Below are 21,010 nucleotides of genomic sequence, written 5' to 3'. Positions count from 1 at the left end.
TCACCTGCCTTAGCCACCACCAGGTAGGTGCCTGTTGCCTGGGGACTGTTAGGGCAACTAAGTGAGGGTCCTGGGCCCTAAGGGATGCTCACTGCTTGCTCCCCAGCCTCCCTCCCCCCATAACTTCTGCCATCAGAACTTTAGCCTTGAACAACAGGAAGTGAGTGCTTGGAGCAGGCCCTGAGCAGTGCGTGCCCTGTCTGTTGCAGGCAGGGTGTGGCTGCTGCAGGCCTGGGGTTCGTGTGGCCCTGCCCCCCCCCACCTTCTCCAGCCCCTGTTCTGAAACCTGGGTTATTCCACACAGATCAGTGGGCCTGCTGATTTCCGCAGGCACGTGCTGTCATGAAAAGAAATTCTAGTTGTTGTTTTGTTTGTTTGTTTTTTAATCTGAGTACAAGTCTTTATTTAGTAGAATTATAAAAGAACTTTACATGAGAAATACAAAAATATGAAATAGTCTTTGAATCTTCTTAGGTAAAAACTACCCTTTTTTTCAAGCTTTAGAAACATGTAACTTGCACAGTTGGTGTCTTAAGTAAATTGCTTTCATACTTTGTAAAACTAGGAAAAACCTTCCAGTGAAGTTGCTCCAGAAGAGTAGCTGTATGTACCCAATCATACATATAACGGTCCATAACTTATTAGTTAACAAAACAATGGCACAATCAGACAAATGAGCTTGTCCACTTTGTAGTTTCCCCTTTAACAAATTCCAGTGAAAGATGCAGTATCACTTTTCCAGGTGTTGTAATATGATTAAATAGAAACACAAATGATTAAGAAAAATTTGGCATGCTTTATACTTGTACCACTTTGATTTGATACTACTTTGTAGTAAAAATTAAATAAATATAAATATGTTAAATAAATACATTGTAAAAGAACACCCTCACTTCTATCATCAGAGTTCACCATTTCATCCTTTGCACATACTTAATGCTTTGTCACAGCTTTAGGGCCAATGAAAAGAAATACTGCATCTTTTTTAAAAATGGTCTCCTGTGGACATAATTATCCATCTGTACAAATAAAAATGAGGTTCTCTTACAGCTTTCGTCCTCCAATTAAAACACTGTATAGAATTTTCACTGTTCTGTACATCTTCCATTGCTTCTGATTCAGGGTTTTTTTCCCTCAGGATTCATCTTACCTCTGGCTCTGCACCTTGCAACCTTTCTTTGTAAGAAAGGAACACCTGCAGTAGATAAATCATTAGCCTCTCCCCAGCTAAGTTACTTGTTTAGCTCTTTTCTGATACTGTGATTTTTTTTTTTAAGTCAAGTACTGTTCAAGCTCTTGTGAATACTGGTTGATAATTAAACGAGGTTTATTTTCAAAGTAGGTAAACCTTCAACTTTTTTCAAGTCAATATTGGTTTCAGACCTTCACTATATCTGCTCAAGTAGGAGGGACTAATTTTCCAGGGTAGTTAGGAATTAAATTGTAGTCTTTTTATAGGTTTTGGATAATTAAAAATTATTCCCTTTACAATCACTGTGGCATGCCTAATGCAGAATGTGGCAGTAGTGCAATGGTAGGTTCTGATGATTTGCTACAACTAAAAGGCTCCTTTTGCAGATTCCAGCCCCTAATAATTACGATACCAATCACTGTGTTTTGATTCTTTGCAGTAAAACAGAAGTTATAAAATCAAGTATGGTATAGGGATACTGGATGATGGTTATACCCATCTTTTGCGCTCCTTTTTCACTGCCTGAAGACCCTTCTTGGGTAACTCTATCACCAGGGTTCATTGCTTTTGGAGCATCTTACTATCTCCTGATCCAGTGCAGGCAGAGTACAAGGCACTTTTTGGATGCTTGGTTTCCTCAAAGAGAAAGAATTCAGCTCTTTGAATTCCCTTTTCCCTGCTAACGGTAGGCCTGTTTCACAGCCTTGTGCTTGGAATGTTGGTCCCAGATTAAGAAAGCTCCATCTCTCTCCTCTCAAACAGTGTCTCCTGCAAGGCTCTTCTGTGCAGAGTCCTGATTATAGTAATGCTGAAACAGTCTTTCTTGGCAGCAGATATGCATAGCTTTGTAGGTGTGTAGGAGGAGGTGAGGGAAGCGAGCTGTGAAGTAACATACAAAATCATCTGGGATGGAGCCCAGGGTGTCCTGCACCTCAGGAGGCAGTTCTCTGTAATGGTGCTTCTGTGAAGACAGAAAGAAGAGGGAAAAGCTAATCCAGAGAGCATGTTCAAAAAACATTTTTTAAATAGGTCTGTCTGTACAAAGTGCATTTTCATGAACAAAGTAACTTTTTTTTTTACGGTAGACTAATATAGTAAAAAAACATACATATATACACACCTAAAACAAGGTAACATGCAGACTGACAACAATGAACAAATGGAGGGAGAGCTACCGTGTGAAGAAGAAAAAAAAAATTGCAGTGGCTGGAGTTTGCAGGGTGTGTATCCCGAGTACGTATATGCACAGACAAAGTGTTTACCTTGTTTCTCATTGCCCTCAGAAGATCCCGTACTGAGCCTCCTTTATATGATCTGAATTTTCGAAGATCTGCAACATAAAATACAAGATCTCTTTTTGTTTTTCAACACTGTTGTAGCTGCTGGTCTCAAAAATAAGGTGCCTGCAGTCATGTATGGCTACAGACTTGTTCAATATGTAAACATTCAGCCTAATTTGATTACTTTGATGACAAGTAAAGGTCATGCCAAAACTGAGACGCCATCCTTATTCTGCTGTCCCTTCAACCTGGAACAACAGCATGCAACTCCTTTCCATTATGACAAACTCTCTCTTACCTGTCTGAAGAGGAACAGTGATGTGCTCTCTCCAGTCCATTTTCACCACCTCTCTTCCACCTCTTTCTAGTTGCTTGACTATTAGACCATCTAACGATTCTTTCTCTATCCGGTCACTAACATCCTAGAAGAGACATTCACGTTACTTTTAGTTGTATTTCCAATGCTTCTAGCCAGTTGCAACCTGTCCCAGTAGCAGAGCTTTCCTTCTACCTCACTTCATGACAAAGTACAATACAATGCATTATGCTTGGGATTGGGGTACAAAACCTTCTCTGATGATATGTATCACTATCTACCAAAGCTTTTTTTTTAAAAAAAAATCATAGAATAGAAAAAGACTGAAAGGAACCTCAAGTCCTCAGCTGCTAACCACCCCCTGGACACCCACTGCACATATTTACCACAGCAGTCTACCCTGTTCTTAAAAACAGGGAAGGTGTTCTGCACTGTACCATCTCAAACATGTGCAAAGTAAAGAGAAACTGAATTCAGGATCTTAAGAATGACTACAGGCCTCCTTAAAACTAGAAGGATAAAAATGGTCAAGACAAACCTGAAAAAAATGGAGCTGTTTTTCCAAACTCCAAAAGAAGGGGTGTTTTAGCACACAGCTGGCAGATGGACGTTTCTGAGGGTCCATGTTTATCATTTGTTCTATTAAATCACGAGCAACTATGTCTTCTGCAAGGAAAAGAGTGATAATTCAATGTAGGGAATGCTAATGTTCTGTGTTGTTAGAAGATCATTGTTTGCTACTTCCTCCTATACAATCCTGAACACTAGCTCTACTGCCCTTGTAGATAATCTGGGCGAGCAACAGAAAGCTTTGAATCAGTGCGCTATGAAGATCGAAGGTCACCTCTTTCCCACCTTTTAAATACATGGTAATAGCACTACAGTCAAGCTTTCAGGGCTCTTTTTTACAGCTGGGATGCTTTCAGATACTAATTAATTCCAAGACCTTTACTTAAGGACTACAGCCTTCACCATTGCCATGTTGGTTTCACTGTGGGTCACTGTTCTACTATCTCTATTGCAATTTTAGCACCCACTGAAAGGTCAGTAGCACTTCATGTTTACCATGCATTTCTTACCGTGGCTCCCTGCATTCAAACACTCGAGGCTGTATGCACCCAGCAGAATGTTGGCTTGTCGCTGTAGAGATTTGCCAAAGGGATGGCTACCTTCAGATACCACGTAATAGAAGACACAGCCAGCTGAAAAGATGTCCACGGTGTATGTCTGCAAATAAATGACCTTTAAGAGCAACATTTTTTTTGTCCTGACAACTTTGAGCCTCATCATAGGGGTGGTTATTTTGCATTTGAGTGCAGAATAAAACTTTTCAGATTCACATTTTGCTATATAAAATTCATAAAAATTATAGGGGGAAGGGACATTGTTAAATTAATTGGAAGCCTGCAAGAATGCTGAGACTTCCAGCATTACACATCTTAAGGTTTGACCAACAACGTGCCACCTGCTGGTTGTGCTGCCTTTTCCCAGGGAAGCCTGAAGGAAAGAAAACACTTACAGGGTTCTCTTTGCAGTCTTCACTCAGCATCTCAGGGGCAATCCACCCTTCAGTTCCTGGCACACCTGACCGACGGCTAAAGCTGTGTCTGCCCACTGCTAGCTTCTTGCACAGGCCAAAGTCTGAAATCATAGCTTTGACCTTCCCATGGGCATTAGGCATCGAGATGAGGATGTTATGGGGCTTCAGGTCCCTGTGAACTATTACAAACACCCATTTATCCACTCCAGGCAATCCCAAAAACATATGTAAACTTTATTTACTGTTTGTTATATCTATGTCCTAACCTCAAACTAATGTCACTGGTAGAGGCTCATCACTTATTTTTAAATTCCATTACCAGCAGTCATTATGTTTTATAGTTCTATTCAAAAAAATGCAGCACACTGAACAAATGGTAATGACTAGCCTTACTAGGCCAATGCAGTGGAATTCTACAGGAGAGGGTAAGTGTCAAAGTAGTGTTAGGACAGAAACTATTGCTTGCTGCCAGCCATAGGTGGAGCCTTTCCACAGATTAAATGAGCAAGCCCTCAGCATCAGACCATTTTCTTTTTTTTTTTTTTTGGCTAGGAAACTGGGGCATTCTATGCAACACTGAACCCTGAGGCATTCTTACCAATACTAAGGGAGTGCAGATAAGCAAGGCCAGCTGTTGTCTGTTGCAGGAGGGTGATGGGTTGCAAGCCATGGTGACTGAAGGCCTTCTGCTCAACATACTGTATAAGATGACAGAAAAACAGAAGAGTCAGCCACGACATTGCTTATCAGTAGCCTCTGCACGGACACTAAGTATACGCAAAAAAACATAAATTCAAAGTGGGAAAATTGCAGGCAGTCTAACGCTAGATGATAACACACATGCAAAAGCTTTTCTTGCCTGAAGGTGATGAGCTCTAAAACATCATTCAGAGCTAGAATTCTGTATATAGCACCGTGCCTCCAGAAGCATTTTGGGGGTCTTCAAAGTCCTGATGGAGAGGGAGGATGACTAGAATGGAGTCCTTCACAAGAAGGATACTAAAGGACAACAACTTCTGCCTTTAGGTCAGTACAGGGTTGGGAAGATAGTCCTGAAGGTTTAAGACCATTCCCCTTGTAGGAATGTGTAACTTTCTGAGGTGATGGTGACAATAACTGGGACATCTGCTGCAGGCACTTCAACAATTTAAGACTACGGGAAAACTGAAGGTCTTCCAGTGAGAAGACCAAAACATTATTTAGGTTTGCAAGTGACTCATCACCTCCTGTAAAGTGGCAGCACACAGCTCGATAGCTATGTACTGAAACTGCCGGTCTTTCTCTGTGCAGAAATAGCGGATCACGTTAGGATGCTCATCTGACTCCCGCAGCAGCTGCACTTCACGGTCTGCAAAGCTGAAGCATTCAGGAAGAATTCTTTTCACTGCAACATCACGGTTATCAAATGTCCCCCTGTGGACAGGAAAGCCATATCAACCTTTTAGACAAAGGCTGATGTAGACCAAGAAGGTACAAAGCGGATGACAACAGAAGACATTTTACAGAGGCATATCAAAGCGTTTCTCATGCAGGAAAGTGATACCTTTGGTCATTAAACATATCAAAGAGAAGTAATTCCGCTAGAGAAGAAATATTGCATGAAAATATTACACACACACACAAAATACTTTTAAAGAAAGTATTTTTGTTCAAAATAGGTGTATTAAAAAAGATGAAAGAATGACCCCAATGCAATGATACATTAATCAGTCTATTATTCAATACTGAATACATGTATTATCTCCTACCTGTAAACAATTGTTCCTTCGGCTCCATGTCCTAGTACATCTTTTGGGTTAAATGAAATCTTGCCAACCACCACTCTGTTTGCATCATCATCTGAACAAAAACAAGAGGATTGTTTTAGAACGGATCAAGCCAGCCTTGTACAACTGGGCATCCTTTGGGGCCAGTACGTAAAAATCTTTTTGCTCATGTTTAAATTGACAACACATTTGATCAAAAGAAATTAACAGCTGCATTTTGGTACTCATGCTGAGCAGGCACATACTTGTGTGTGACTCAACACAGAGATTCAAACTTACTCTGTACAGAACACCCTAACTACCTGTAGGTCTGAAAAGATCATGTCTCAAACAGTGTAAGAGACTAAGGGATCTCAGCAGATAAACTTTCTAAGAAGTTTATGTTTTGTTCAATTCAGGAAATGCAGATTGACAGGAAGTGAGCTTACTAGTAGCTTCCCTGCATAGTCTTTGAAGGGCCTAAAGAGAACACACTAGCAGACCGCACTGCATAATCCTTACTTCTGGATTCTAGCTGATACATATTATTTAAATGACCCTCTACCTGAAATGGCTGCAGGTTATAAGAATATACCCTCGTAGACCACATAAATCCCTCAGGTAGCAATTATGAACTGGATGTTCTTCTAAAGCAAATACTTCTCAAACAAAGTGAGGGATGAAACACCTGCACAGTGTTTTGTGAGTGGTCAGACTAAGTTAGGATGATGGTCTTTTTAGCTGTCTGATGCACTAAGTAGTACCATCAATAAGGACAGAGTGGGGAAATACAGACCCAATAAAGGCACTAGAACTACTTTACCCCCCTCTTCTTGCTCAGTGGAAAGGCAGCTCCCAACATCAGAGGTGGAGATGCTGGAATATGCAGAATGGTTTGATGCTCTGGGGGACATATTCGGTGTGCTGGTAGCTGAACTCTCTGTCCGTCCGTAGGAGGTGTCTAAGAAATCTGTTTCTGGAGGTAGGTCACTGGGAGCATGAAAGGGCAGCTTCTGTTGCTGCAAGAGCTGTATCTTCTCTTCCAGCTGATGCTGTCTCTGTTGTTGCTGATGTACACTCTGAAAGAGGATCTCAGTTCCATAAGTGAAGGAGTGAAGTTTCTCACAGACATGTCACAAAAGGGAGCACTATAGCCATTAGGGTAGATAGATCCAAAAGGTAGGGAAAATTTTTCTTGTTATTATACTATTAGCTAAGTAGCCTATGGAATGAAAGGGACTTTCCCTCACGTTTTCAATTTCATTCTGAACTTTCATAGCAAACCGAGGAATCACACAGGTTGGTTAATATTGCAAAAGCTGACTCATTAGGCTGACTGGGTGTCTTTCAATCACAGAAGGATAAAGGCTTTGATCCAAAAGCCAGAAAACCTGATAGTGGTTCAGATGAGGAAGGGGGGAATGAAGCCAGTGATTAACATTAAGATCATGTACATGGAAAATAGTAACATGAGAAACTGAACTGGTGGAATTAAAAAAAAAAATCTCTGGAGTTGGCACATATGCCAGAGAAATCGCTGTTATACCAGATATATAGCCTTTGTTTCCCCCCTGCATATCTAGGGCTTAAAAATAAGAAAGAAAAATGTAGTGCATTATTTCCTAACTCCTGTGTCACCTGTTGGGGTTAGCTGCCAAATACTACTGACTGCCAAAACTGAAAAGCCCCCCAAACTAAGTCAGTATTACCATCGGATAGGTGATGATAAAAGCCACCCAGCCGATGAGCAGGAAAGTGCTGAGAATGATGGTGGCCATGTCTTTCAACATAGAGTCCACAGGAGCCTCTGGCCGAGCAATAGGCCGAGCAAGTTTCTCCTCAATGTCCTTTGGAACAGCAGGAGGCACTTCTGTTGTGGAACCTTCCACTATATCAATAACCTATGAGGAAGAGAAAGCTCTGTTAGCTCAAAAACCTCCATAAGCAGTAGATGATTTATATGCTAGGCTTTCTGCTAGATCACTTCTAATAATTTATAAATTTATAATTATATAATAATTATTATACATTTAAAATAATAATTTATAGCCCTACCAAAAAGAGTTTTGCATGTGGAAAAAAAACATCTGAAAGCCCTAATTCTGAAATAAGAATGACACCTCATGATATCACTGATTCTACATGCAAGGTACATGAAAATCTGCCACAAGCAATGTGAAGTAATTTCATATAGCTTTTCTTCTGAGTCTCTCCACAACCTCTATTCTTCTATATTATTTAATCATCCAGTAAGATGATTATTCTCATCACAAACCTCTTCAATAGTGGCTTTATCAGAGTCAGCTGGAATCACATTTTCAGGCCTCTTGGGTAAATTGCTTGGGAATTTCTCCAGGATCTTTGTAGGGGCAGATAATGGTGTTTCGTGGTGCCCTTTAAATAAAACACATTTGTTGAAATAAGAAATTGTCCCTCTTCAAGGAAGAGGGCCTTGATTTCAGCATCTTTGCTTAAGAGCATACACAAAGTTGATTTTCAAAAGACTTGAGAACATCACAGTCCAAGAGCTTGCATTAAAACATTTTTCCCCCTGTTCCGCCCCTGCAGTCACAGGTATTGTGAAGAACTGCCTGTTAGGGCACTGACGATGGATTTGGTTCCTGAGCTCGCTGTGACCATGCCAGGAACACATTACAATGCCTCCTAGCTGTCTCTCTCTCAAGTTAGTTTTACTTTGTGATGTGGCCTTGAAGCAAAGATCGTGTTTGAGATCTGAAATAGTTCTGAAGGACATGAGTCATATTGCATAAGAAGGAAGGAAGAATCAATCCAGCACTTAGCTACAACTGCTCTTCACGCTCCTTTGGCTCATGCTAACCAAGTAAGTGAGAAGAAGGAGAAGCAACTGTGCTCCCAGCTTTTCCAATTGGAGTGCCTTAATCCCTCATTTGTGAAATGAGGAAGACACGAACATCCAATCTTTATAATGAGAATTAAAGTAATATGCACAATAAAATCCAAAAGAAACAGAATATAGTATGTACAACAATGTTCACCGTAAATTATCTATACCCCTCTCCGGATGAGGAGGCAAATAAATAAACAACTTCCCACACTGAGCTGAACACTCCTCATCCTGTAAACTGAATAAAGCAGACGCCTTGGAAAAAACAGTAAGCAGATATCTGCTTAATGCATATTCCAAAGGGGATGAATTAACAATGATTACTAGAATGTAGTAATTGCCTCGGTTTAGGCAGTCATTGTGATTTTGATTTACAGAAGTAGAAAAACAGCTCTTAGGCCTGGGTTAGAAGTGTCCACGAGATGGCAATGTGAACTTGCCTGACAAGCAGACAAGCGCTAAGAGAGGGACCTCATAATATACCTATTAAAAGCCAGTCGTTCCAGTAGTTGAGTTTGGTCTTTTCTTTCAGTCTGCCTGAAAACTTCAAATCCGTACTGGGGGTGATAACACACTCGCCAGTGTCTTCAATTGTGACTCCTTCTGTTTTTGGACCCTCTAGTAAGGGTATAGCACTGCCACGGGGCTAGAAAGAGAGACCATTGCTATAATTAATGACGCACTGTTTCTCTGTAATATTTAAGTAGGCAAATAAGTAGAAAAAAATGGAAGGTCAAAATTAGTGGGCAAGCAAAAACTCCCAGCAGCAAAGTCACCATAAGTAAATACTGCTGTTACGCCCTCAGCAAACGCTTCAACAGCCTTGGACATTAGACCTAACTTACATGTTGCCTAGGCGATGAGATTACTCTCTCTTTTTAGAAAAGTGAAACAGGAGTTTTGTTTCCTACCTGGATAGTCACTGAAAAAAATAACTATGGTGCAGTTTCCTATCAAAAGGGAGTTATTTTGATTATAAAAATAAATAAAATTTTTAAAAAGCCATTTTAACAGTAACCACAATACATCAACAGTACTGCATAGCTACCTCTGGTCCACTCCTGCTAAGCTCATCTGGCACAATTCCCGATGATCTACAGTCACGTCTTTGCAGCATTTGAAATGACTTTGGAAATACAGTCATGCATTCTAAATGCTTACTGTTGTTTCATGAAGTACTCAATTTGCCATGCATTTATTGATAGCAATCTGCAATTTAAAAACTAATTGCTGTAGACCTACAGTCTTCCGTGTTTTATTTTCTATTTTAATAAGGATCATCCCTTTTCAGATATTGGAACAAACTTCATCGGTACAGGTCCACCTTATACTGCATAACAGTTTGTCTTCCATTACAAGACAGAATGATAGGGTTATAAAATCATTTTACTTAGGAAAGTATATCATGCTTTCACAACAGAAGTCTCAGAATTCCAGATGTAATCAAAATATCCCTTTTTTTAGATACACTGAAGATACTTCTCATAGAAGTAAGCTCACTATTTGTGTGTTTATTGGACTTTACAATAATTCTGTACATTTTGATGAACATATGTTCTACTGTCTGCTCTCACTCAAAATAGAGTTCATTTCAACTCCTTTGTAACTCAGAACAATACAAATTCTGTAAAGACACTTTTCAGCAGATATCATTCAACTCTTGAAGCTCCCAACTTACCATGACCGCTACTCCTTCATGCACCATTGATGGTGATGCATACAAACTTGTGGAGTACTTCCCTACATATAGAGTTGGTCTGGAAAAAAACAAAAACAATACATGTTAGAAAGAAATAGGTGACAGTTTTACCATCTTAGCTAGGTTGCCAAGGTTAAAACCCTGGCAACACAATCCTACAAAACTAATGCATGAATTTCTAAAATCATCAACATCTAGTTCTTAAAAACAATGAATTCATAAACTTAAATGCTGCTGTATGATCAAGCCATTTGTTTTAATTATGAAAGCATTATTAGTTGTCATTACTCATATAACTCATGTCCTATTCTTTATTATTCAACAGCTGACATTTGCCAAAATGTTTTGCACCTAAATGAAAAATTACATTATAAACTACATTTTTAAAAAGCATTATAAAAAATACATTTATAATTCATTATAAAAATTATATTATAATCTACATTATTAAAATATTCTTTTATTAAGTAAACACAGAACGTCTGATAAAAAAATTAATAAACATTTGCTAAATTTTTCATAGTTTTTTTGTCTCTGTCTTTAGATAGTGAAAGATGAAAAATGATATACAATGACTGCTAGAGAGCTAGGCTGCTGACAAAACCCTGACAAATAGCAAAATCAACAGGAATATTCATGCTCACGTTAGTTTGCTCTTGGTCTCTGTTTCCTTTGGGAAAGGATATTTCCACTTGGTAATGTGTCCAACCTCCCCAGACATGAATGTCAAGTATCGCAGAGTTTCTATCCCCACATTTGTGTGCATAACTTTCCGTAATCCTTCACGTTGCCAGATGTAAAAAGCTACCACAGGAGAAGCGTAATTCTGAATCCACAGCACGTCCCCAGACTCACTGTCTACAGTCACCACCAGCCCATCTCCATTAGACACAAAGTGGGACATTTCTGCAATATACAAATAAGATAGAGATCGTCTGGATTGTTGCTTACATGCAACTTTAATACAAATTAACAGTTCAAGCCTTACATTAACTGTGGAGCTCACTACATCTTCTATTGCAAATGAAGAGCTGTCAAGTTATGCCAATAAAAGTTCAGTTTTGTCAGACCAGCAGGAAAACCACATTTATTTAGCTCATCTGTTCAGCATGTACAACAGCAAGGATTTGTAGATCTCACTGCTGTAAACGTACAGATTAATTTACATACAAATCATGCCTTTGCTACATGCTGAAAAGGGAGCTTTCATGGGTGACTGAGAGGTCTCACAAATGGCTGAAAGCTCTTCCATAGTTTGTTCAGTGTCCAGATTCAGGAGACTCAGTGCCCGTAGAGATGTAACCCTGCAGAGCTGTTCTGTGCCCAGTACCTGTGATAGCAAATGGGCAGTCCAAACAGACTTTTGATTAACCTTACTTTTTGATTACTTACCATCCTATGGTAACTTACTCATTATAGAAAAGAATACAAATATTTTTTTTCTGTATGCAATGTCCATGGCCAATACGTGAACAAAAATTACAAAAATTAAATTCTTACTGTATTTTATGTCTTCATCGGGCATAGTAGCTGCATAATCAAAATAGGTGGCATTCCATCTCAGCTCCTTCTTCTTGGTGTCATACATTGTGATCGTGTACTCTGTTAAAAAATATACAGTCTGTGAAGCAAAAAAACCTATGAGAGAATAGAATCAATCACCTCAAACGTGAGACACTCTTCAAAACAGCACACATCGCTTACTGCTCTCTGCATTTCATTTTCCCAACACTTCGGTAAATAACCACTTAATAGTTGTTAAAGACAATACCTAATCCACTCATATACTGATCTACAGCAATCTCAGAACAAGCCCTGCAGGCAGTTACTGCCCACATCGCCATCATTTTATTTTTACTGCACAGCTTCTTCTGATGTACTTTGTTTTACTTAAAATTTCCAAACCCTGCTTTCTAAAATACAGCATTACTGTGTAACTGAACTATCACACTTAGGAATATTTAAATAATACATTAATATAGAGATTAAAGTCTATATGATTCATTCCTTCTTACTAGTCAACATCTATACATGGGTTCTTGGTCTTAAATACTGTAATTTCAGCCAATAAATATGCTGTTATCTCCATTTTCCTTGAACATTTTTTATGAAAGCTGTATGCTACACAGCAGACTTGGGTTCATAGCTGATAGTGGAATGCATTGTTAAATAAAATATAAATGCCACTTACTCAACAACAAAAATAATGGATCATGACTACTCCCAAATTTAAAAAAGCAGTGTCTTTCCACAGCCATGAAGAGTTAAAAATACTGTGTACAGTCTAAAATCATAATTTACTGAGGAGATTCTAAGAAATAAACTTGAAAACTTGGACTGATAGGAAGGTCAATTATTATGATCCTAAACTTTAAAAACAAAACAAAAATAAAGTAAACATATTATCTTCTGAGCTGCAGAAAAAAAAAGCATATGACCTGTTCTCCCAAGATACAGTAGGGATGTTGATGGGCAAAGACTTTCTGCAAATGAAGAAGTCAAGGTCTGCTGTTTCTCCCCAGTCATGAGGTCAATCACGTACCAAATATCCTGCTTTTTACCTGAAATTATAATTTAAGCTGTGTTACCATTTGGTTGGAATATTGTACTCCCAATTAAGTTTTTCATTCCTCTTTTTTCCTTAGCAGGCTCATGAGCTTAATATGAGTAAGGCATTTTTAATAAAACAACTTCTTAGTCAGGCTTAGTTTCATCATTTAGCACTGCTGGCCAATTCCAAATATTGATGAGAACAACTAAATACAGTATTTAGAACAGTCAGTACTATTGGCTAACATACTTTTTCACATTAATAATATCTAAGAGAATTCTAAGTGTAAAAAATCCTAGAAGCTAGTAGAGGAGACTGAGGTGCTGCTGTTGAAGGACAGTAGATAGAAGAAATGATGAGGGCCTACACATTCCAAATTGATTAAGGACTATAATCCTAACAACACATTCAACACTATGTGAGAGCCACAACCTTGAATAATTCTCTGATAAGTCTGCGACTCTAACATATATGCGTCCAGCACAGAAGCTCAGATAGACATTTTTCACCCCTTTCCCAGACCAACACAAAGCAGAGAACCACAAGTTGGTATTGTCCCTTCAGACTGAAATACTAAGTTCATCCTGATCCTTCACACATCTATTGTCATAAGCAATAACTGCCCTTCCTCGTCCCTTCTTCCAAATCCATCTGCAATTAGAATGAGTCAGGACAAGTAAGCTACAAATTTGCTGTTATCTATACAGTGAACCCACTGTATCTCAGATAATGGAACGCGTCTAACCCTGTTGCAACGGGATTTCTAACATAATGATAATTGTACTATAAGCAGTCAATGACATTTATAAGCATAACTTTCTAAGTAGAAATCACTTTTTGTTGAGAGATAGCATATAAAGAAACAAACAAAAAATCATACAGGCTATTCCCTGCTTAGAAAAGTTATTCTCTCCTTCAGGAAAAGTATTTGTTTTTTAATCTTCACACAGCAATTCAATTTATATTCAATCGATTTTCTATCATCAGAAACATTCACAAAAAACTACAATTAATACCCAAAATAAAACTTTTCCACGCAGTCTGCCTGGGAGTCTCTATGTTTTATGGTCACTGAATATGCTACAATCTAAAAAAAGATTTAATTTGAGCTCACCCATGTAAAGGATCCCATCTGAACTGCGACATGGAGATGCCTGCACCAGCTCTGGGATGGTAAAGGGAAGTTTCTGGAGGGAAAAAGGGGACGACAATAAAAAAATATTTATATTGCTGTGATAGTCTGCTTTTGTTCATAGAAAAGGGTGGCCAGAAAAGTTCAGAAACCTCAAACAAAAGTTTTTTTATTCTTTGCTTGCATTATTGCAGTTTCCTGAGAATGCAAAATTTCAGGTCAAAACCCTACTCTGAAAACCCAGAACAGACGAAGTCTCTCCCAAACAGTTTACAACAGGAGAAACGCATGTGGAATGAACTACTTGCAGCAGAGAGGTTTGGATGCCAAGACTCTGTGGTTTTAAGGTCTACCATCATCACTTAAAAGCTCTCTAGGCTTCAACGTACTGTGGTTTAATTGCCTCAACTGTAACGGGTATAAAATGTTTCTCCACAGTAACAACTATAAAGGCCAGATATCTTCATACAAATGAAACTGTTGAGGGAGTGAAGCATGAATCTCTGCCCACAGTGTTATTGAGATATTGCCAAGCATGTATTGTGCTTACAGAACGGGGGAAGACCCTTTACTAAGTTTTAACAGACTTTGAGTGGGATGAGGTCACAAGAGTAACAGACAAGCTACATCAGTAACAAAGACCAGTCCTTGGCAAAGTTGACTTAAATTCAGTGAAATTATTGCACTCTTCTTTATTATTTTTTATAATGGTGATTCCAATCAAAAATTTGATTACTTCAGTTCAAAAATGAAGGAAATTAACAGAATAAAGGAAACTTAGTAATTCAAATGGATTGCTGCTTCCTGGATTCACAGAGCAAAAGAACCAAGACTCATTTTGCAAGTTATGATTTGGCTGTACTGGGAGGAGGTAGAGTGGTGAGTAAATACTAAAATATTTAACAATATTGAAGTTCTTAAAGGAAATCACAGTAGCTGCCAGAGAAAAGAAAATAGTGGGAAGCCAAACATTTTATCTGAGTTTCATCACAAGGTTTAAAAATAAAAGTCCAACATTAGCTAACATCTGTGGGTTACATGGATTGGTGAGTATTTAGGAAAGGGTCAGCATTTTTGTCTGCTCACTATACCTTATAGAGACATCTTCTAAAGGTGTCAGCAAAGAGTAAATATTAATCCTGGCTTTTAGCAGATGGTTCTAGAAGATTTAAAATTTGGGTGAAAGAGACATACCCAATTTGTATTGTTCTGGGCACACCTTTCCCATGAGGTTGTACAGAGATCATACAGCGTTTAGATAATACCAGAGAAATGTTATTTGTCATCATCATTATTTTAGCAAGTTTCAAAACCAACAATATTGGCAATGATTTCCTGATAGTCACAAGAAAGGTGACATTTCACTCTTAGAAAGCACATTATCACTCTGCAAAGGTGCTAGCAAAAGAACATAGAGGCACTGTCATGCTAAAAACCTGTATCGTAACACTGGGACATACAACAGATGGGTTTTGGTGTGATCACGCTTCTCCAAGAAACTGGTAGAATTCCATTAAATAATATAAAACCAAATGGCCTTTATAGTACTGTCAAGAAAGCAGAATGTTTCCTTGGGGACTTATCCTTCTTGTGAATCTGATTGGGGCACTTGTCTAAAAACTGTGAGAAAATTTCTAACATATACTTACAGTCAAGCCTTCATTATTTTTGCCACCAAGTGTATACAAACTGCCATCATTTGGGTCTGGAAGAAACGCTGGCCTAGGATTTAAACAGCAATTATAAATGATTTAAAAAAAAACAACAATAATACTGTGTTTCTCAAAGAACAGGAAAGCAACTATGGTCAGAAGCTCATCTAACATTAGAGAAGTTCATCTAACATTATACGTTTTGACTTTGTATTATTCATTTTTTGAAGTTTCATTTTTTAACTGTGAAAATGAAAAAAAAAAAAAAAAGAGGTTTCAGAACTGATATAACATAGCATTACTAATACTTGTGAAAATTCAAAGATCCATATGTGGCAGACAATCACCTGGTTGAAAGCTTTTAAACAAGATCTATATGCTTATAAATTGTCACAGAATTTATGAAGAAGGAAAAAAAAGAAACAAGAAACAAAGAAACAAACATAAACAAAAATCAGAGCATAAGGAAGGCAAGGAACAATAAAAGGATTGCCAAAACGCAGTAAATTTAAGAGGGAAAGGCAAGCCTCCACGCAAATTACCAAAAATAAATGAATAAATACCCCAAACCAAAATCAAAACCAAATTCAAAAACAAAACCACAAAAAAGAAAGAATTTTACCACCGACTACAGAGACAAAATTAAAGCCTCGAATTAAATGCAATACTGCTATGCTGAAGGAACTACTCTGAAGTAGTAGCTTGAGGGTTTCATTTGAAGATTCTGGTAGTGGTCGTGGTTGGCGTTTCCTGTGCTTCACTAGTTTTAGTCTTTTATTTGAAGAAAACAAGAAGCACAAAACCCAAAGATCACTCCCTATTTGTTTCCGTCATTTTCAAAGCTGCTCAGTTAAGCTTCTGGCATAGTTATCACACTTCATCTCTAAACTTGATCAAGGTCTTGAGAGAACAATCTGCAGACAGGATGTTTCATCTCAGTGTTATAGAAGTAAGAGAATTGCATGTAGCTAATTATACATAAAGAGCAGTATCTGCTCTTTAAACTTAAAGGTTCACTTATGCAAGGCATGCCACCTTCCCATAGTTTTGGTTCAAATTAAACTACATTTCAAGATGTTAGTGAAAAACAAACGAGCAATAAATGAGAGCAAGGAAACAGACTTACTCTTCCACGTGTATTGGCACCTGTAGTACAGGATCTGCATAAACAACAAAGGAAAAGTCATAATACTGGCAATTCAGTTCCTTCATCTCACTAGACTTTTCCACACTACTCCCCAGCTACCCATGGGAGCAGAGTTGGAGAAGGTCAGTACTATACTGTATCCCAAGTCTCCTTACTTCTCTCCTGGACAGAGCTCATCATCTGTAGGAGCCACCTGTATTCACGGTAACAACATTCCTGCTCTCAGCATGCGTATGTGATCTCTGGGCACTGGCTGCCCAGGAGGTAGCTCACCATAATTTGCAGCAACTGCTGTTATCGTACAGGCTTCAACAACCTATTTTACTTCAAAACAAGCTACAGCTAATGGAAGATTGCGGAGACTCTGAGAACAGATACAAAAATAGGCATGTTGATATTTTCATAACAGAAGGCCAACCTAATGCTTTTTTAATCTGTATTTTCCAAACTTTTGCTACTTTGTGTCTCAGGTATCTAGTTTATTACCAGGCATGTAAATCTATGGCTTTTAGCCAACACCGTTTAATTTAAAATGAAACATACAAACTGAAAGCCTAGTTGTACACATACTGAAATCAGTGAGGTGACTGCCAATGACTTAAAAGCCAGGCTCCGATGCAAGTCAGAAAAACCTAGTTCCACTTCCTACTCCAAGTGAAAACTGCCACGATCAGCATGTCATTGAAAATAAAGACAGAAGTTGGCCAAGGGCTAGATAAAATTACTTTAAAACTAATTTTTTCATTTAAATAAATCTCCCCACTAAAATGTCTCCAAGAATCTGTATTACATAAAAATCAAAAGATATGGAAACAATCTCACAGTAGTTGGCATTTGAACCATCAGAAACACAGCTCAGCTTTCATCAACAAAAGGAAGATACAAAACTGGAACTGACAGTATTAAATCTAAATCTTCATATATTAAAAGATAATTAAGAACAGTAAATCTGATCTTAATGTAAATTGATGGCACCTAAAAATTACTATCGGAGGCCTCAAAAAATCCTGAAACATGGGATTTTCAACCCTGATGCCAAAACCATGGAAGTGACCGGACTTGTAAGACATACTCTAGAATTAGCAAGACAAATGTCTGCATTTATTTATGGGTATATTGGCAGAAAGTAACTCAGAAGTCAAGAGGGTGCAATGTTATCTTCACTTCTTCGCAGGGCAAATCAAACCATTATAATAAAATAACTCTAAGTAAGAAGATTAAAGATGATCAAACCAACAAATTCTGTTTTTTCACCTGTTCTGTCTCTGTGCAAACATTATGCTGCAACAGGAAGGAAATAAGAATAAAACCAATGATGTTGTGAGTCTTCGATAAGGAAATTGGCACAGATTCTGTACAGCTTGAGTGTACTGCAGTATTTGCAGAGCTCAGCAAGACAAGAACATGAAATTTGTGATTCATTTTATGGGTCTTTTAAGTCTCTGCCACTCTGCAGTGTATTACACCACACAATGACCTAGGAGTGTGTCCCTTCATTTTTATAAAACTGATTTAAAAAAAATGTAAGAAAGCCCTACCTAAACATAGCTCTAGCAGCAATGCAGCTAAAAGCAGTAATAGTCACCAAAGATTCACAGACAATTTCAGACAGAAAGTACAATATAAGGAATAACAGTGGATCTATTTTTATCAATTTATTTTTACAACAGTAAACACTCTCACAGCAGCTCCATTCAAAGCTTGTATATATTTGTTTCTTTTTAAGCCTATGAAATGTCCTAGAGTCATCCTTAAAGGTGTCAGAATAAACTACCCAAAAACATATTAAGCTTCTGGGAACAACCCAGTCAGCTGGAGAGAGCTGTGCTCTACACTGGCACTGAATCATACATACCATGCCCAGCAAACCCACTGCAAAATTATTATCACAGCTGCCACTGCTCATTGATGTAAGATGGGAATGATATGTAAGTGTACAGCTCCACATTATACCATAAACACCATTTAATTTATTGAGAACAGAAACAAACATCAGACAGGCTTAGGAGTAACTAACACTCAAACCCAGAAGCCAAGTGATTCATCATTATGGACCTGTCCCTGCAGATCACACTACTTAGCCAAACCTTTATTCCACTGTACTACATCAAGCAATTCATTCCTGTCCCTTGTGTGAAGAAACTGCTTTCAGGATATGCTGGGAGGACCCAAGCTTGCAGTTGATCGTATGCCAAATATTTCTCGGCATTTGCGTCAAGTATTCCATGACCTTTAGGAGATGCAACACAAACGGTCACTTACAACATCCACTACTAAAGAAATGCAAGCTAGAAAAAAGCATTAGATGGCTGCTGTATACAGCGCTTAGGCTCTGGAGTTGAGCTGCTAGGTTGAACTACTGCAAGCCAGTATCCAGAAGCCCAGAAGAACCCAACTAAAAGAAGAACGAGATGTTAAAGACCACAGGCTAGAGCTTCTATAATCATAAGTGCTTCACTGGAAGTGAAAAGCTCCCAGTTTTCTGACGGAAACAGCAGCAGAAATCAGCAGAAAATGTCACCTGCCTCAGTTAAAGTAAGATTTAATGCAAATGCTATAGGTGTTCCTAAAGGCAAAAACCAAATAAACTATGCAAGTCTCTTACTGAATACTTTGAGAGTTTCACTGGGTAAAAAATAAACTGTTGCCTGTGGTGATGATGCCTACTGCTAGACAATTGCGTCAACAAATGTGCTTAAGCAACTTCGTCCTATCTACAAGCATCTCCTCAAACGATCATTTGTGATAACAAAGCTGCACAACTTGCTTTTGAAGTGCTAACTGGCTGCATATACATTTTATTTATTTTTTTATAAGTGCAGATTTTCTCAAAAATTACTTTTTAGCCAGCCTAGGGAAAGCAAGAGATAGCTTCTTGCCCAAAGTACTCTTAGAAATCTTTACATTTATTTTTAATAATCAGTACTGCCTGAATAAACAGTACTAGCTGAATCAATCTCCAAATTTTCTAACTGCACTGTTACTGGCATAACACAACACACTCTCTACAGTAGAACAGGACAGAATGTGACCTTTTCAAACTTTTTAATATTTCTTTTTTTTTCAAAGAACATTCAGAGAAATCTGAACAAGTACAAGAAATATCAAAAGGTAAATCACGTCTTCTTGCAACTGGTCCTAGATAATCCATGACATTTGCAGGAGAATCTGGTTACTAATGTCCTACGACTCCCTCCCTGCACTCAAAATACCATGAATAAAAGCTAAATATTTTTGTACAAATATCTTGATTTCACTTAGTTTTCAAAGACTGGGCAATCTACTTTTACAAAAGTAAGTGCTCCACTCTGATCCAACTGTTTCAAATGTTCTGTCATTTTATTGAAGACATAGCACTGTAATAGTGAAGGAATACACACATACATGTGAAACGCATTTGCAGTAAGTTTTTTACCCCAACCTTTTATTTCTGAAAGCCATTGGAAAAATGTCACTCACAGCAATTGCATCAATAGATGCAATATCCTACACTTCTGTTAACAATGCCAGAGATCCCACAAACGATCCCATTCCAACTCCCGTAATGAGTTTTTCTGAAGCACTTGCGTATCAGAGTGCACAAAAGAAAGACTTAAGTCCTAAGCTGTTTGGTGAGTGCCATACAGAAGCATCATGCTCACAAAAAGTCCTTATTTTTTTCTTTTGTATCGTGTCTTCAGTATCAAGAACAGTGCTTGAGTGAAAAAAAATCTTACTTTTACTTGTCTTCTCAGTAACTGAAATCTGATTTAGCAGCAATGATAAAGATGTAGATGGAATAGATTAAGTTGTTACTATGAAGCAGCAGAAAAATTCTGCAGTATTTACTGGCATGTGAGACAAAACACTGATTATTCTGATGGCTTCCTGCAACATGTAAGTGTTGTATA

At 38.2% G+C, this 21,010-nt stretch overlaps 1 protein-coding gene across 2 annotated transcripts in view; it reads right to left on the bottom strand.

Moving 5' to 3' along the window:
* Positions 1–370: 370 nt before the first annotated feature.
* The window catches only part of ERN1 (endoplasmic reticulum to nucleus signaling 1), a 36,307-nt gene continuing 15,667 nt past the window's right edge, over positions 371–21,010 (bottom strand). Inside the window, exons 3-23 of one of the 2 annotated variants that reach the window (XM_032199669.1) lie at positions 17,100–17,133; positions 15,971–16,043; positions 14,304–14,376; positions 13,077–13,199; positions 12,139–12,240; positions 11,283–11,544; positions 10,618–10,696; positions 9,423–9,585; positions 8,349–8,467; positions 7,783–7,974; positions 7,138–7,152; positions 6,897–7,092; positions 6,077–6,167; positions 5,552–5,741; positions 4,927–5,026; positions 4,308–4,507; positions 3,868–4,015; positions 3,327–3,454; positions 2,771–2,894; positions 2,455–2,522; positions 371–2,153 (exon numbers count right to left, since the gene is read on the bottom strand). In XM_032199669.1, the coding sequence (XP_032055560.1) occupies positions 1,947–2,153; positions 2,455–2,522; positions 2,771–2,894; positions 3,327–3,454; positions 3,868–4,015; positions 4,308–4,507; positions 4,927–5,026; positions 5,552–5,741; positions 6,077–6,167; positions 6,897–7,092; positions 7,138–7,152; positions 7,783–7,974; positions 8,349–8,467; positions 9,423–9,585; positions 10,618–10,696; positions 11,283–11,544; positions 12,139–12,240; positions 13,077–13,199; positions 14,304–14,376; positions 15,971–16,043; positions 17,100–17,133 (2,687 nt within the window). In that variant the 3' untranslated portion in view covers positions 371–1,946. Of the gene's footprint in view, positions 2,154–2,454; positions 2,523–2,770; positions 2,895–3,326; positions 3,455–3,867; positions 4,016–4,307; positions 4,508–4,926; positions 5,027–5,551; positions 5,742–6,076; positions 6,168–6,896; positions 7,153–7,782; positions 7,975–8,348; positions 8,468–9,422; positions 9,586–10,617; positions 10,697–11,282; positions 11,545–12,138; positions 12,241–13,076; positions 13,200–14,303; positions 14,377–15,970; positions 16,044–17,099; positions 17,134–21,010 lie in introns of both variants that reach the window. The other variant, XM_032199668.1, reaches the window with a different exon arrangement.

The sequence above is a fragment of the Aythya fuligula genome, chromosome 18, assembly GCF_009819795.1.
Source record: "Aythya fuligula isolate bAytFul2 chromosome 18, bAytFul2.pri, whole genome shotgun sequence".
Taxonomy (NCBI): Eukaryota; Metazoa; Chordata; class Aves; order Anseriformes; family Anatidae; genus Aythya; species Aythya fuligula.
This window is presented reverse-complemented; position numbering and strand designations above follow the sequence as displayed.